General features: G+C 45.2%; 1 protein-coding gene across 4 annotated transcripts in view; it reads left to right on the forward strand.

The window, feature by feature from the left end:
* Positions 1 to 1,919: 1,919 nt before the first annotated feature.
* Positions 1,920 to 17,370, forward strand: part of GORAB (golgin, RAB6 interacting) — a 32,196-nt gene continuing 16,745 nt past the window's right edge. Inside the window, exons 1-5 of one of the 4 annotated variants that reach the window (XM_042784946.1) lie at positions 1,920 to 2,025; positions 2,794 to 3,139; positions 5,380 to 5,481; positions 7,277 to 7,417; positions 10,065 to 11,851. In XM_042784946.1, coding sequence (XP_042640880.1) covers positions 1,962 to 2,025; positions 2,794 to 3,139; positions 5,380 to 5,481; positions 7,277 to 7,417; positions 10,065 to 10,536 — 1,125 coding nt within the window. In that variant the 5' untranslated portion in view covers positions 1,920 to 1,961 and the 3' untranslated portion in view covers positions 10,537 to 11,851. Of the gene's footprint in view, positions 2,026 to 2,793; positions 3,144 to 5,376; positions 5,482 to 7,276; positions 7,422 to 10,064; positions 11,852 to 17,370 lie in introns of those variants that run through there. The other 3 variants (XM_042784967.1, XM_042784977.1, XM_042784956.1) reach the window with 3 other exon arrangements.

Raw genomic sequence — 17,370 nt, forward strand, 5'->3', positions numbered from 1 at the left:
TTTTTGTTTGTAGCATTAAAACTTGGAAGAAACAACTAAGGTTCAAGAATGGGATCTGACATCTGTACTTAACCATGCACGTCCGGTTGATGTCTCTGAGTCTGGTACAGCCTGTTACAGTGACTGAGATACCAGGGCAGATTTAGATTCCCGATTCCTATACAGGAATCTAAAAGGGAATTAGGTGCCTACACCCTGTTGTAGGCCAACATTGTGGGCTGGCCAAGACTGGCTCACTGTAAAATTCAAGCTGACACCTGGTTTTGCCATCTGGACTCCCTGGAGTTTGCGAGCATTTGAGTCAGGGTTGGATTATTGATCTCATTCAGGTTTCTCAGGGGAAGCCACAATTCCATTTGAAGGGCCGCTCGGCATCCCTCTGCCCCAGGCTCACCCAGGAGGAACCTCCTGGTCAGCGCCGACAGAATTGAGATAACTGCGCTCCCCTTCTCCTCTGCTGGATGCCCACGACACCTCCACTCGGTATCAAGGCCTACAGCTAAGCTGCGGGTGAAAAATGGTGGCACTTCTGTTCCCCAAAGGCGCTCAGCCAAATCCGATCAGAAACACTTAACACCCACCAGTGAGTGGCAGCTCAGGGCCGCTTCTCCTCTGACCGGGGCTGGTATTTATGGGACGCGTTAGTCATGCAGGAGCTGTTAAAAGTGCTGCTGCAATAAATTGCAAAGTCATACATGGTCATCGAGTTATGAGTTTGCTCTGGGAGACAGCAATACTTCAGAGCTTGACTAATCCCTTACAGATTGGAAACGGAGAGGGATGTGGTTAGGCACTGAAAACGTCCCCGTTTTATTGCCAATGATGTATTATTTAAGCCTCCAGTCCCCTGGACTGCTTCAGCTAAGCCTGGGGCTCATGCCCTTGTGTTCCAGCCAGCTTTCTCCCAGTGGGAGGTAAACCCGTCTGCAAGACCTCTGATAGGCTTAAAGCAGCCACAAGAGTTTGGGCTGGATGGAAAAAAACCCAAAACAAAACAAAACAAAAACCAAATAAAACAATAAACAAAAAAACAACAAAACTGCTTGTTTTCATGGCTACTGATAGAATATTGCTGTATGTTGCAGGACCTTTTCAGTCGGTACCCAAGGATGGAAGTACGTGTGCATCCTTGTGTGTAATGGTCAAAGCAGACCCTTGGAAACATCGGTATGGGCAAAATAATGCTTCTCCTTGCCGATTTCCTCACAGTGGTGTCACTGTAACTTATTAAAGCACATCGGCGCCTAGCTGTGCAGTGTCCCTGCCTCACAGCTCCCTTCCTATACAGGTCCCAAAGATGTGCTCTGTATACCCAGCAACTGCAGCTCGAGAAGCGCTGGAGCAGGTATCTCACCTGCTCATACAATTACCTAATTACATATTATAAATGACCAGGGAGTCGTGGTGATGCTCCCTGAAGCTCGCTTAAGTCGGGAGTGGCTTCTCCTCTTCATTTATGCCCAATTATCTGGGACTCGCCACGCTCTTCAGGGCATTACACTTTTAGGAGCCGCACGCACCGTGTGCCGAGACCACGGCAACCCACCCTGCCCGGCCAGCGCTTCTGCTGCTCCGGGAGCGCCACGGCCGCCGCTGCCCGGCCGATCATACCGCCGGGGCGCCGGGCCCGCCCGCCCGCCCTCTGAGGAACCCCGGGGCTGCCCCGCCGGTACGCGGCAGCCGGGGACGGCCTGCAGGCTCCGGACTCTGTCACCTCCGGAGCCCAGCGACCCCCCCCCCCGCCAAAGGCCGGTCCCGCTCTCCCGCTCAAGACCATCCCCGTCCCCTCAGGGAGCCATCTTCCCCGCCCCGCCGCGTTGCCATGGAAGCGCGAGGCCCCCGCGGCGCCGCCGGCTCGGGGCTGCCCGTGGCGTTCGCCTGCGGCGAGCGGGAAGGCGGCGGCGGGGGCAGCCGCGGGCCCTGCCTGCCGCCGCGCCCCGCCGGCGGAAGGAGGAAGCGCCATGGCCGAGGCCTGGGCCGGCTTCTCGCAGGAGGAGCTGCGGCGCCTGCGGGGCCAGCGCCCAGGTACCGACCGCGACCGGGCTCTGGCTGGGGGCCGGGGCTTGGGAACCGGGCCGACCGTAGCGCCCGCCCCGGTTAGCGGCGGGGCAGCGGGGCCCGCAGCGGGGCGGAGGAGCCTCCGGGCCCTCGGCACCCCGTCAGCTCCCTCAGCTGCACCCACCGCCCTTCGTCCCCTCAGCCTCCGGCACTCACACTTCTGCCTACCCGCGCAGCAAACGCCTCAGCTTCTCCGGGCAGCCCCTCGTTTCCCTCGGCCGCCCAGCCCCTCTCCCTCCACCCCCAACCTCCCGGTCACGTTTCCAGACTCCTCAGCCCCTTGGCCTGCACCCACACTTGTCTGTCCACTACTTATGTTCCCAGCCTCCTCTTTGTCCATCTGTCACCTTGTTCTTCCCCATTCTTCACTTTATAAACCCCCAGTTTGCTCACCAAAGGGGTGCCTGGGACCCTTCTTTAGCCCTGGATCCGCCTCTCTGTGATTCCCCCAAGAGTCACCTCACTCCTACCTATGGCTCCTCCTTTAGTCCAGCAGTCCAGGCCCCTTATTCCTCCCTCTCCTCATTTTGGACACTCAGATCCTCTTGATTTCTAGGTTAACAATGCCAGATTCCTGGGGTTTCCCCCACATTGTTCTCCCTTGACATTCTGGCGTGTCTTTTCCTTATGTTGGTTTTGCACACGTTTGCTTGCCCAGAAAAGCTAATTCACAGAGTGTGTCTTTGATCTGAAGATTTGGTTTTAATCCTGTTTCTCCCTTTCCTCCTTTGATAGATTTGTATGAATCCTCGGAGCAGCAGCATCGCCCCCACACTGTGAATAAGAGTCGGAAGCAATTGCAAAGAGAAAAAGCCCTCCAGCAGCAATGTCAGAAGCTGGGACTGCAGGGTGGAGCAGCCTCTGTTCCTCCTGAGCAGTTGCTTTCTGTACCGAAACACAAGCCTTGTCATCCTCAGCAGCCTGTGCCACCGCCTCATCCTCCTTCAGCAGATCAAAGGCAGAGTAACAACCAAGACCGTCAGAAGGAAGCGACACCAGTAGATCCCTGTAATGGCAGTGACAGTGCCCAGACCCACCCTGCAAAGACAGACTCCAAAGTGGAGAAAAAGAAAGTGGAATTGTTAGTAAGTCGGTGAAATCAGGGGATGAGTTTTATTATTATGTATTGATTCATTCCTTTGATGTGAAGTGAACTTTCTCATATCTGATAGGAAGGTTTGAGAGATCATGTTTGTTTCCTTTGTATTGAACCTTTGTTTTTCATCTCTAGTTGGGTTAAACCTGATTCAGGACCAAGTTCTGTAGTATAATCCAACAGAAAGCCCTTTTGGGACCAGATATGCTGTGATTGGTGTAACTTTGTGTTCCCCTTTATAGTATTGCTGCAGTTTTGTTAATGCCAAAAATGCTGGTAAGGAGGTAAAATTTCAGGTTTAAGCAGTTCTGTAGCTTTCATGGTTCAAGGTGAGACCAGTCTCAAGGCCCTCACCCTGTGTATCAGCCCACAGTGGGATGCCTGCTTCCCTCAGAAACGTCAGACTGATACATGTGAGAAAGAAAGGAAAAAGTACTGAACAGGGCTGTCTGGGAGTGCGATTGAATGTGGCAATTTGTTCATCCAGAATTCAGATAGGAGCCTATAAAAGGAAGCTGCTTTCTAAATGCTGGAGAGGGCAGGCATTTCTAATATGAGATATTACTTGTTTTTACCCCTTCATGTTTGTTTTCCTGTCTGTATCCAAGCGCTAATTTTCTTTCTTCCCTCAGCCTGCAAAGCAAAGTGTGAGGGGCAAAAGGATGAATTCTTTTTCTAGGACATACGGTTTATTTTTGAAACACTTTAACAGTGATGCTGCAGCCTTGAGTTCCTGTTCAGGTCCAAACTTTTCTGCCCGATATAATCAACAAACGCTGGCTGGCTGCCAAACTTCCATGCATCGTTTGTATTCCCCAAAAACAGGGATCAGCAGCTTTCCAGGTGTGGTGTGCCAGACCCCATCTCTGGTTATACCTGCCCGTCAGATCTCAGAGGGGACCAAAGGTGCTTCCTGCTGGAGAGGCAGGACTGTGGCAGTCAGCAGCGCTTGTGTGGAGAAGCAGCGTGTGGCTTCTGTCGAATTTCAAACTCAAAAGGATCCGGGAGGTTCTGTTGTGCAGAGATGCGCCTTGAGAGGCCGCGGCTGCTGGCCACGCTGCCTGCCATCTACCCGCCCGGCTCCTGGCTGGGGTCACCTGCCTGCAGATAGCTGTCTCTTCACCAGAACAGCAGCGCTTTGAAGAGCAGTGCCAAATTCCTCGTGTGGGTGCAGCTCACCAGTGGTACCGGCTGTTCATCTTCTTCCTGGTAGTAAAAATTAGACACTGTTTGACTGGGGAGAAGATAGCTAAAGCTTTGCAGAGAAGTTTTTCACTCTGTGGGAAGCAAATGACATTTAGCTGCAACAACAGCCCCCTGAATCTGCTGAATTCACCTCAGCCTGTGCACTTGAATTTAAACCTTATTAAAAATATTCCTCTATATGGGGTTTTAGGAAAAGTCTGAGGAGATATTCTTGTGCAGAAATGGTTGTTAAAATTAACATAGCTAACTTGAGTATTTTTAAGCTGAGACTTCTTGAGAGAGGGCATGAAGAACACAACAGGGTGAAAAAGGGGCAAAGCGGTTTTTGTTTCTCCTTAATCCTGCCCAATTGTGTTGATGCAGGTTGCCCCCTCTCACCTGAGACCTTGCCTTCCATCCTCTGGGGCTGGTTGTATCTCTTAGTAGATGTAGCCTAGGAAATGGAAGCCAGATAACTTACCCTGGTGCCAAAAGTGAATTCTTGATCTTCCTCATTGCTCATTTTCATTGTAACTTTTCCCAGCCTTTCATTTGTATCAGTTTAATTATTTGGGGGCTGTATTGTAAAGCAGACCTGTGAAAGGATCTGTTTTATGGAAAAAACATTTCCAAAAAAGAGCCAATGTTGGCAGACTGAACAGATGGCCACTTGTAGCAGCCAGTAAGAAACTTGAAACTGCTTCTACCTAGTGGGGAAGCACATCCTTTAAATGAAAAATTCCATCCATTTCTGAAAAAGTGCTGTATGCTCCTTCTTCCAGCAAAGCTGAATTAACCAGCAGCTTACTTGCTTATGAAGATTTTTGTTCTGATCAGCAGATTTCATCTGGAAATGTTTTATTGGTTTGAATGACTTCTTGCAGATGATTCTTCTTTCCTCAGAACCGAAACCTGTTTATTGTTGCTTTGACATTTTTAGAGTTTGCTCCAGGAAATATGATGGTGAATATTTGTGTCATTTGGGGAACAGGGAGAGAAATGAACTTTCTATTAATTTTGATCTTCTTGTCAATGAGCAGGCAGGAAAAATCCCGATGGGAAATCCTCCAGCAAGAGCAGCGGCTGATAGAAGAGAAGAATAAACGCAAGAAGGCACTCCTGGCCAAAGCTATTGCTGAGAGGTAAGGCGCTTTGCTGCAGCATGGGCTGAGGCTGAGGAAGGGATTACTTTTCATCTGCAACCAGTTGCATATCTTCTGTTTAAATCTCACTTTTTCCTCTCTGTGCGCTGTATGTGCTGCTCCACAAGTGAGCAGCTGTGATCGACATTTCCCTTTGATGACAAGTTCTGGCTAAGAAGTTGTGACTAAGCTTTTCACACTTCCAAAGCTGCAGCTCTGTGCACAGATGGAAAAGTTATTACACAATTTGAGAATTAGCTGAAGTCCTTGTGCCTGTTAGTAAGGGCATGTTTGGAAGTTGGGGTGCTCAGATGCTCATCCCTGTTCTGTTCTTGATTTTTTTTCACTGGATTTAAGGAAAGTTTATTTGATTCCTAACCTGTGAGGGGAAACTATAGCTATTTCTCTTAGGGCTTTTGACTCTTCCTCATTAGTATGTGAAAAGTGTTGAAGACTATCAACTTTAGGAAGGTACCGTTTTACCACTGGCTGATTAGAAGTTATAAAAATTCACATGTTCTCACAATTGTTACCTCTTGCTCTTCAGGTGACTAGACTTTAAGGTATTGTACAGTGTTGTCCACCAAGATAGTTTAAGACTACAGGGAAGGCAAGGTTTGTAGGGAAGGTTGTTGGAGCAGCTGGTAACACTGGATCAGGGAAAGAGATCTGAAGCTTTCAGGCGCACAGTGCTTTCCCAGACATGTGTTGTGTTCTGCCCATTAAAGCTCTTGAATAGCACAGGTGAACACGGCCAGTGCTCTGCGGAAGGTTCTCTTTGAGGTTCTGAAGATTTTGTTTTCCTTTGCCGGGCAGAGGTAAAACGCAAGTACGTTTAGTCTGAGTCACTGTAGGACAGCAAACATGGGTGTGACCACCAGGCTGGGTTCTTCCTCCTGGAAGCAGAGCGTGAGGAGAGAGAGAGGAGGACTTGGAAGGTGATAGCTGGAGAATTATGTCTGTCATTCAAAGGCCTTCTTCAGGCTCTGGGCAATACTACAGGATGTTTCTCTCCACCTGCATCAGCTGGTCTAATAAGAGATGGCGTCACTGCTTACACATCTAGTCTTGCTTTCAAGTACCTGCTTTGGGGTGTAAAGCGGTGGCTGAAAACCGTGATTTTGCTGGTGGTGATGAATGACAACAAAGTGACTTGGTATAAAAGCTTGTTGAAAGTTACTTAGCTTGCTTGGGAGTGAAATCTGTCAAAGCTTGCTGCCCTTAGCAACATCTAGTTTTCAGGACTTAGGAATGAATAGGCTGAGTTAAAAAAGGTTACATAAGGCTTGATTGAAATCCTTTGTGTTTGATGTAAAACTTTCCATTGACTTCATTGGGATTTGGTTAGGCCTTTTGGGAATAATTTTACAAAATGGAAATCAAGCTTAGGTTAGGTGACTTTTTGGCCCCTGCTAACTGGGCTTCTTTGAAAGGGGATATTTGCAGGGCTAAATACCCTTCCCCCTCTTGCTCCCCCCCAAGCCATTTCCTGTTTCCTTACACTGAGAACTACTTAGATACAGCAGCTTCTTGTGTGTTTCCACAGTGAAGAAACACAATCCATTTTAGGCACTTTGATTATAGTCATTACGTAATTTTGCCATAGTCCTTTAATAGCAGGCATTTTAGATCCCTGTGGATATTAAACAAAGATCAAAAGTCTTAAACCATAAAGGAGAAACCTTCTGAATAGTTCTTAAATAAGTTAGTTGCTCTGCAGATGAAATGGGGCCCATTATGTCAAGAAGAGAGGCTTGAAAAGGAAAAAAAAAAACAAGGCATCTTCCTTTTGCAGATCCAAAAGAACTCAAGCTGAAACAGTGAAACTAAAAAGGATTCAGAAGGAGTTGCAAGCTCTGGATGACATGGTATCTGCTGACATTGGCATCCTGCGGAACCGCATTGATCAGGCCAGCTTGGACTACTCCTATGCCCGGTAAGTGACAGACGGGGAGGAGGGAATAGCGCTGCCTGAGTGGATGGAGAAAATGCTGTTTCCTGTCACTGAAGCAGTAATGGAGTTATGTCATTGTAATAATGCGTAGTTAAAGTGGTCGCAGTCTGGGGGGCTTTCAAATCTTGAGGTAAAAGTGTGCTTTTTATTTCCTAATTTCTCCCTTGGAATCTGGAAACTGAAGGAGTTTTTCTGACTGCAGACTGTGCTTTCCAGCTTCGTGCTGTCACGAGACATACTTACTGCTTTAACCGTGCAGTTGTCCATAAGCCCTGCTTTATTGTTTCAAGGTTGTTTATTTCTTCTCAGGGGGAAAGAGTTTTTTTAAAAAGTCCTAAAATGAAAGTCCTTTTCAGGGAAACTTGCTTGTTGATGACAGCTCTGGTCCTGTTGGAATCAATGGGACCAATTAAGCTTAAAACATATAATACTGCTGAAGTGCTTTTGGAACTGGGACCAGAAATTGAAGGGAAAAGCAAGCTTTCACCCTTCACAATGTGCCTTTAATCAGTCTGGTTCTGATGAGTTCCTTAAATGCAAGAAATTAATCGGAACACCCTATTAGTTGTGGGTAAACCACAACATCAGTAGATAAACATCAGCATGTTTATGTAGCCGTTCAATAAAATGGAAATGTTCGGTTGCGGTTTTTGGTTCATGATTCAGTGTGTTAAACGTGTATTTCTCCTTATGACTTCTGCTATACGTTGACCACAGGCCAATAAACATGGTAATTAGTCTTTAAAAAAATAGCAGTGGTAGCTAAAAAAATAAGGATTTCTTTTGTGCAATTATCATTTGAAATATCAAAGATAAACTAGTTTCAGTAGCTGAGTGCATATGCATACAGCATTTCATATCCTCAAGAGGAAGAATATTTCAGTGTATTTTAGGTATAAGTTTGGTTTCTAAAACCAGTTAGTGCTCCTGGAAATTTCCTTACCAAAATTTTGTAGTAATGTGTCTATTTGAAATGTTTAATGACAAAAGAGCGTATAACACAAATATCTCTGACATTTGGAAAGCAGTTTTTAATGAAGATAACAAAAGGGGATGCTGGTAGGACAGAGGGGATAGACTTTACAAAATACTTAATGATGTTCATGAACTTAGTAAGTCTTTCTTTTTGTGAGGGAGGGATTGGAAATGTGATTTAGATACTTCTCAGTTTTGTAGGTTTTATGTATTATGAGCCAAAGTGGATTTACTTTTTAAGTGTTGTCTTTTTAAGCAATTTTTTAGTCCTTGCCTTATATTTTAGGGCTAAAACACAAATAATTTCATTGGGTCAAGAAGTGTAATATTAAATAGTCCTGAGCACATACATAGTTAGGGGCATTTGGCAATTGTTGTGGAATGGAATTTTTATAAATATGAGGTGAAGAATATGTATGAATTCAGCCCAAAGGTTTAACTCTGCAGAAGTTTCCAGCATAGCATTAGTTTTTCCATTTCAGATACCTGACCCAGGGAAATCTTCCTTGTGAGGGAAATGTAAGCGGGCATCTGCTGCCCACTGCAGACATAGCCTTCACAGCTGGGTCAAAGTTTTATGACTATTATAGAAAAGAACACATTTGGGAAGGCTTTTCTCTGTCTTATTTCCTTCTGTTTCCCCAAGCAAAAGATCTCTCCTATCTTGCTTTTGCTTTGTTTAACCAGATATTTGAATCTGATTTTATAAAGCAGCAGGATTCTTTATTCAACCACCTTCCTAATATTAGTTTTATGAATGCTCTGTAAGGTACGTCGCATTCTGCAAATGTCAGTCATTCTGCAAAAGCCTCTGCATGTTCCCTTTCCTGATGAGCAAGGTTGCATCTGTCTTAATTAGATTAGAATTAATACACAGATTCACAGAATGCAGTGGCAGATGCATCACTAATGTGGACACCAACCATTAAAATGCTGGATATCCCGGATGCCTTAGCCACAGTAAATATTTGGAATATTTCCTTTTTGCTATATTTATCATGACAGGAAGTGCAAATTGGCAGGAGGTATGTGTCAGGGGGATGCTTACAATAATATTCTACATCTGTTGTCACGCAAAAATTGTGATCACTATTGATGTCATATGCTGTGTCAATCTGTGCTGCTCATGATTTTCTGAACATATATATGGGTGGCCAGAAGAGTACGCTTCTAGACCAGATCAAAATGTAAATGTATGTAGCACCGTTGTAGCATCTGTATCTGTTGTCTGGATGGCTGAATTAGAAAAAACACAAAACTGTTTTGCAGTGTTTCCATTCACTAGGTAGCTGTTTATTAGAAATGTGAAAACACTACAATTTCAGATGGTTTCTTTCTGCCACTAGTGATGCATCTCTTAAAAGAGGCAGTACAAATGCTTTTTCATGATTCAATCTGTAGATTTCCGATGAGCAAATTAACTCTTGGAATACAGCCGCAGTGGGTGCTAATGTGGCAAGAGGAGGAGATTTGATCAATTCACACCTATTTTCTTCCCTTTTACTAACGTAGCAGCATGTTGTGAATAGCTGGCCTTAACGTATTGAGGAGCAAGTTGCATTTCAGGGATGCTTAAAGTATCTGTCCATGTGTCAGATTGTCAAGTGCTTCGAGAATTAACCCACGGGAAATGATGATGCTGATGATTTTGCAGGAAGCGGTATGATAAGGCTGAGTCGGAATATGTGGCAGCCAAGCTGGACCTCCAACACAAGACGGAGATTAAGGAGCACCTCACGGAGCACCTGTGCACGATCATACAGCAGAACGAACTCCGCAAGGCCAGGAAGCTGGAGGAGTTAATGCAGCAGCTGGAAGTGGAGGCAGATGAGGAAAATCTGGAACTTGAGATAGAGGTGGAGCGGATGCTGCAGCAGCAGGAGGCAGAAGCAGGGAGACAAGCCAGCCAGTCACACAGTCATGCTGGGACAGCTAAGGAAAACCCCACTCCCAATGTTACTGCGCGGGAGAGTGAGCGTGCTAACCATGCTATTGCTTCTCCTGCTCTTTCTGAACAGTTGGTTCAGTCTCAAAACTCTGGTACCAAATCCCTTTCCAATATGGACAGCCAAACTCAAGCAGTAAATGTGACTGCAGGAGACTCCCCAGCTTGCTCTGCTACGTGACTACCGTATTCAGATAAGCCAGCCAGTTATGGAAGATATACTCTCTGAGGGCTTGTTATATCTGGGCTTCTGCAGTGCCAGTAATATACACTTCATTTCTCTTTTTCTTTAATATTGTTTTCAAATATTAAAGGCTTGCTTTTTTTTTTTTTTTTTTTTTTTTTCCATAAGACTTCCATTTGGGGAGTCTGTCATCGTCATTCCGGTTTAAGTTCATGTTCTGATGTCCAGCTCTTCAAGGGGCTTTGTGCCTTCCTGAAACAGGATACTTGGAAGTGAACAGTAGGGTTTTTCCAAAGGCTTTCAGTATATCAATATCACAGGTATTTGTTCCAAGCAGTGTGCAATAGATACATATCTACAGGAGAAAACATCACAATTTAGTCTGCTTCTGAATGCATTCAGTCCCCTCACAACTGGGATAGGATGTTTGTCTTCCTTTGTATCTGTAAGGGATTAGTTTTCAACAGTTTTGAATCCCGTGAAACCCAAGTGCTTGCTTTAATTGTCTTTGTAGCTGATATTCTTTCCTGTACCTGATTTAAAGGAAATTCACATATTGAGGCAAATAGCAAAGTCAGTTGTAATACTTCCTAGTTATCACTTTGCCTGTTTTTTTCAAGTAATGCTAGATCACACAAAGCTATATATTGGTAATATTATTATCTATGAAATCACAGCAGCTATATTTTAACAAAAATGACGGGTTACAGTTTAAGACATTGCAATCTATATGATGTAGAAGTGGAAGCACACAAAAAAAGAGTGTGTTACAATTAAAGCTGTTCCATTACAAATGTTTTTCTCTGTCCTAGTTGCCTCAAAGTTCCAATATTTAGCCAGGGATCTTGTAATGAATAATCTCCATAGTATATTGGCAGTGAGCCCATTTTTGTATGATACTCAATGCATTCTCTTGCCTGAAGAGTGGGTTTGTACCCCACAAGAAGCTCAGCTGGTTTGCTCTGTTGCTGTTGAAAGGCTTTAAAAAGCTATTCCAGGTGGAGAAAGTCTCAGGAATTAAAATAGAGGACACAGGAGAACCTCCCATAGACCGATTGCAGCTGCAGACCATGGAGACTGTGTTCATAGTTACCCACTTTGTAACAGAGGCAGGCTTCTTTCATTGTGGAAATGGTTTCTGTAATACCTGACCTGAACGTGTCAGTCAGAGTCAGAGTTTATGAATGATTTACTGAATGATGCCATCAAGTATATAAATGGGACACTGATTGTCTCTGGCTTTAATAGTGGAAAAACATGTCACTACATTTCATTTTTATTCTATTAATAAATCAGTGCATCTTCTACGCAATGTGTTTACTTTCACTTGTGATATCTGATACTAATACACATATCCGAGGCTGTTTTTCCACAGGAGGTGATAAATGACAGAATCAGATATGTCCTTTGGCAACTCTTTGCTCTGTGAAAGTAAAACCTCGAAAAAAGCTGCTCCAAAATACAAAAACGTATAAAGCAAAGACATGGCAGGATACAGCTTGGCAAAAATCTTTTCAACTAACTGTGGCCTAAGGCAGCAGTGGAAAATGTCTACTGGTGCCTCCCATACACAGGAGAAAGAAGGATAAATCTGTTTCCTAGAGAAGCCCTGCATAATCAGGGCTGACAGAAGCTAGAAAACTCCAAGTAACATTTGAGATACGTGTGAAGCATTGCTCTGTTGTTGCTGATACACTGCATTCCCTATTATTTTTCTGGAAGACGTGGCCTAAAAGCTGAAGATTTGTTTGTATTGTGAGAAAATTGTGACTGACTTCCTTTGCTCCGTCTGCAGTTGCAGAACAGCTTGTAGCAACCTGATTATGGTTTTCAAAACTGGACACCAGTAAGTGCAATAGTAATTTAATTGTACCATTCTTGTTTCCGTCCTCTGCAGCTGTCCCCAGTTGCTCCTCAAGAGATCCTAAATCCTAAGTGAATAGGTCTGTTCCTCATTAGAGTTGTATTCAGCTCATCAGGGGACACACGGAAAAGCATCTGACAGAAGAGTTGAATTGTAATGGTATTTACAGGAAGCACATGCATACCATTTTGCGTATAATTTGTGGTTCTCTAGTAGGCTAAAATGTGGTTAAAATAGTCCTACTGATTGTACCTTGTTGTCATGGGTAAGTTTATTGTTTGAACTCCTCAAACCAAAAAAGGCAAAAAATTGTAAGTCCAAAGATCTTTTTGATAACTACTTAAGAATATGAGTTTCCTAGAAGGGAGTACGCTTATATCCAGCAAAATAACGTAAAAGTCGAAAAATTATCATATGCCATCCTGATAGTGCTGGTGCTGTTTCTGCCTGACAGGAAAGATGCTGTTAAAATCATCAGTTGCTGTTCTCTTACAAGTCCCTCACTGAAATTGTTGCAAAACGAAGTGAACTGGCTGGAAGCCACGTGAAACAGCCGTATGAAATAACGATAGGCGGCCTAGCATTTGGTCGCTCTTTCCAGACAGGGAGCTCAAGAGTTAAATTGTTTGATCTGAGTTATGAAGCCTTTCTCTGACGTGTGATATAAACCACTACCGTGGTGTCAGTTCTACTTTGGAAGTTCGCAAATGTTTTGATGGGTGCCAGTGTGCCGGTTTAACATTCCCCCTATGCCGGAGCCAAGCAGTCCAGTCATAATTGTAACAACATGTGTGCTGGTCAGAAATGCCAGGAGATGATTTTGGTGCAACAAAAGGGTTGGGTTTTTTTCCTTTTTTTCCTTTAAGGAAAGAGAACAGTTGGAATTGAGGCTCTTCAAGCAAAACCCATTTCTACCTTTGTAGTAGCTGACGGACCTTAAAACATTTGGCTCTGCTGTCACTGGAGTGTATTGAAGGCAGGTGTGCTGTCCACTCAGCTAGCGTGTTGTATCTCTTCAGAAAAATGGAAAAATGAAATGTTCAGCATAGATCAGGAACGGATGGGCAGATTTTTATGTGAGGGCCTGTTGCAGGTAGAAGTCTGAACGTGAAGCGTGCCAAGGTTGAACACCCATGGCAGGGAAAATAGAGCAATGTGTGATAGCTAACGGTAACACTGCAGGGCTCATCACAGGGCACTTGCATTCTCGTGGGGCAATGTAGCCATTTCTGTGTTGGGCCACCACATTGCCATTATGGGAAGAAGTGGAAAACACCGATGTATACCACTGTGAGAATGTTCCAAAGCACAGTATAATTGCCCATGTTGCAGTTTGTCCAGGATGTTGGGATTAACACTCCCTCCTCTGTCAAGAAATGTTTAAATGAGCACAGATGGTCATGGCTCAGCCTGGGGTTCCCATGGATGTCTAGTGCATGGTGTAAAACACTTGGACGGTCCCCAATCTGATTGTATATCCAGCCAGATGAAGTTGGGCTCTCAAGAGGTTTCAGCTTAGGGTAGCTGTCTGGGGAGAGACTCAAGTTCTCTGTCAGCCATTCTTTTTCCTAATACCTTCTGCAATGTCTTCCCTCTGAGCCTGTATCCCATCTAAACTGAATGAGGAAAAACTAGTAAGAGTAAAAAGCAGTGACTGGCCTAGTGGTTGGGGGTACTGTGTTTCCTGCCCAGCTGTATTAAGAACATGCTAGAAAGGATTGCTTGTGGGACAGTTCTGTTCTGGGGAAGTTCTGGAGCCAGAGGGGCAGAGCACTATCAAGTTGCCTCCCATGCTGGGATTCCCTCCATTCTGCATTTTCTGCTTTGGGCAGTAGGATCTGTAGACTTTCTACTGTCAAGGCTCAAATTTGGATCAAAACCCTTATGATATGGATTGTCCCATCCTGAGGCCTGGCACTTTATCAGATGCACCTCGAGGGATCTTTGATTGTCTGTGGGTCCTGGACCGAGTCTGTTACTTTTCTGTGATTCAGTGTACACATAGTGTCTTGGGCCTCTATGCTCCGCTCTTGTGCATTCCATATCTGCGTATAAGGGTTCATGCAGTTGCTGAGAACTAGATAAATTTTTTCTGCAGGTCTGATCCAACCCCAAAATTGTATGTTCAACACTTTGGTATTATATCACGATCCCTTTTTTAATTCTGTGGATATAAGCAGGTGTGGTGTGCAAGGGACAAAGGGTTTTTCCAGTGGCAATGCAAACAGGGTGTCAAGATGTGGGCTGGTATTATAGAAACCACATGCTTGTTAAGTGCCCTATTTAGGCTTGTCTGCATGGTCCTATTAAAGCGAGTGTTGGCTCCTTTGATGGGGCACGAGACTGGTTTCCTTCATCATTTCCCCTGATTTATGTCCCAGCAGCAAACTTGTACGTCAGTGGGGAAAGACCAAGTAACGAGAGAAGTTAGGCAAGCCTCACCCCCTCGGCATGATAGGACATCAGATCCTTCAAATCCTTGCCTTTGGCAGCCTGTTAGTTACAGGGTTTAAATCATGCCTTTTAAGATGCAGGTAGAGACACTAAAAAGCTTGGGCCTTTCTGAATTAGGGCCTGGATTGTGTAGTTAGAGTCATTTTCTCAATTAGCTAAACATAAATCAGTATAACGAGGCGCTTGGGAGCACTGGGCAGGTTTAGTACCTTGTCTCTCCTGCCTCTGTCCATACCACTCCCACCTGCTTGTTTGGCTGATCAGCCAGTGATTTTATTTTTCCACGCTGCTAGGGCTGAGCAGTGGTTTTTAATGTCTGAACTGGTTTTCACACCTGGCACGTGTGTGAGAGGTGAGAACTGGGAGAAACTGCTCTTATGCAGTAAGTAAAGCAGCCCACGTGTGGCAGAGATCTGACAGTCTCGGCACCCCATGCCTCACCATCCTTCAGAGGATGGGACAGTGTCCTATTGAATAGGCAACGGTGAGTGGTGGCATGAGTGCAGAAAGGCTAGCAGCAGCTGGGATGCCATTTGATGTGATACCTGGGACTGGAAAACATGCGTGGGGGCCAGGTGCTGTGTTTGTACTCGAGAGCTGGGTAGTGAAAGCGTGACTCCCTTTTCCAGGGCTAGATCACGGAAGAGGCTGTACTGTTTTCTGGAGACAGCTGGATAACTGAGATGTGACAGGTTGCCTTGCAAACACAGTTCAGCCCAGTCCTCCGGCAGAGCGCTGGGATGCATTTGAGCAGGCACTAAGAGAAAATCTTAGAGGTTCCTCACAGCAAAGAATGATACCCCAAGAGCTGGAAGAACCCATTTTATGCCTTGTGATGCCATTGAAGTGGATATAAGTCATTCAGTGTGAGAGCTGCAGTGCTGGGGACATCTCTTCAGTCTCTTGCATTTTACAGAATGAGGGAGGATGTGGCAAGGTGGCTGAATGAAGGAACAGATTCACTGTTCACTCAGACCATGCATGGGCTGAAACTGTGGCCCTCCCTGAGTCTGGTTTCAAGGGTTAGAGCTAAGACAAAAACACCCAAACCAACCTTAATTTCTTTGTGGGTAATAAAAGTGAAACATGGGTCATAAATAAATCCCTGAATGACAGACCTCTTTAAGTTTCCCCATGCAAGGCTTCTTGCCTTTCTCTGAAGCAGTTGGTAGTGCTGGTGATGTATCTGAACATACGAATGTCTGGTGTGACTCTCTCGTGTTCTTGTTATCAGTGCTGAATCTGACCCTTCAAAGGTCTCTCTGATGTTTGTCTGTGGTGCACAGTAACGGGTTGTTGTTCTGGTTTGTGGGCGTTCCCTGATGATGCAGGGCCAAATTGAGCCCAAGGTCTCAGTCTCCTGGTTTGTTGGGAAGGCATTGCTCTGCACTGTGGCTTGGGAACTCTCAAACAAATGCTATAATGGGTTTATAGTGGAACAGCAGCAGTCAAGGTCTCACTGACATGCATCAGGAGCAGCTCCAGATGCATAATTGCTGACCACGTGTTACTTCTGTATTAGTACCTAAATGTCCTGAAGGAGACCCCATTGAGTTATTTCATATACCCAGCTTCCTCCTTCAAAGAGCCAGCAAAGGAGGTAGTAGAACAGACAGAGTCACTCCATGAACTTCAAGCTTAGCAGTGTCATAAGGCGTCTTGCTAGCAATCAGTATCAAGTGAGGCCCTGGCTACACTGCAGTCATAAGGTCCAACAGCAATAGAAATAGAAGCTCTTTAGCTAAAGGGCAGCTGACCTTGACTGTTGCCTCCACATGGCTGTGGACCACCATGTCCCCAGGAGAGCTGAAGGGATGGAGAGCCCTGGGAGTCATTCCTAGGCAGCAGGTAACAGCAGCTCACTGTTGGGGTGACTCCTTCACTAAGGGATGGAGCTAGGTATCCTGCAGATTGGTGTCTCAACAAGCCATGTTATCTTGCTTCCTTCCTTTCTTCATGAGGAAAGGTAACCCTTTGCACTACCATAGCCTTAGGAGGTCATGAGCCATCAGCCCAGCAAGGGCACCCCACTGGAAGTGTTTGTTGACTGCGTACGGTATGGCTGAAGAGTCACAAAATGGCTATCTCTCAGATTGTTAGTTTGGGCAACAAACTCTATAAATGCACTGGAGACCCATGCTGTGAGCTTGTGCTGAAATCTGCGCAGAGTACACTCCCTGCCTTTGCAACATGAGCTCGGTAGTGTGAAACAGCTGTGTCTTTGCAGGCTCGAGTCACTTTTGCCATTCCATTGTAGACAGATCCTCTGTCCCAAGGAAGGGTTAATCCAATTCAGACATCATCTTCAAAGTTTCCCAGTTTGGATCTGGATTAGGTTTCTGAATATCACCCAAAACCCTAAGTCATGTTTTGAATAGCTGTGTAGCTGTTTAGGTGATCGTTCTTGTTGCTGATGGTGCATATTTCATTGTCTGTAGTGCTGATGGTGTCCTAGAGGTTGTTTCTCTGGCTTCACTATCATGTGAGCTGCAGCTGGTCCCACGTTTTGGTGG

The sequence above is a fragment of the Tyto alba genome, unplaced genomic scaffold (assembly GCF_018691265.1).
Source record: "Tyto alba isolate M040663 unplaced genomic scaffold, T.alba_DEE_v4.0 Super-Scaffold_1000006, whole genome shotgun sequence".
NCBI lineage: Eukaryota > Metazoa > Chordata > Aves > Strigiformes > Tytonidae > Tyto > Tyto alba.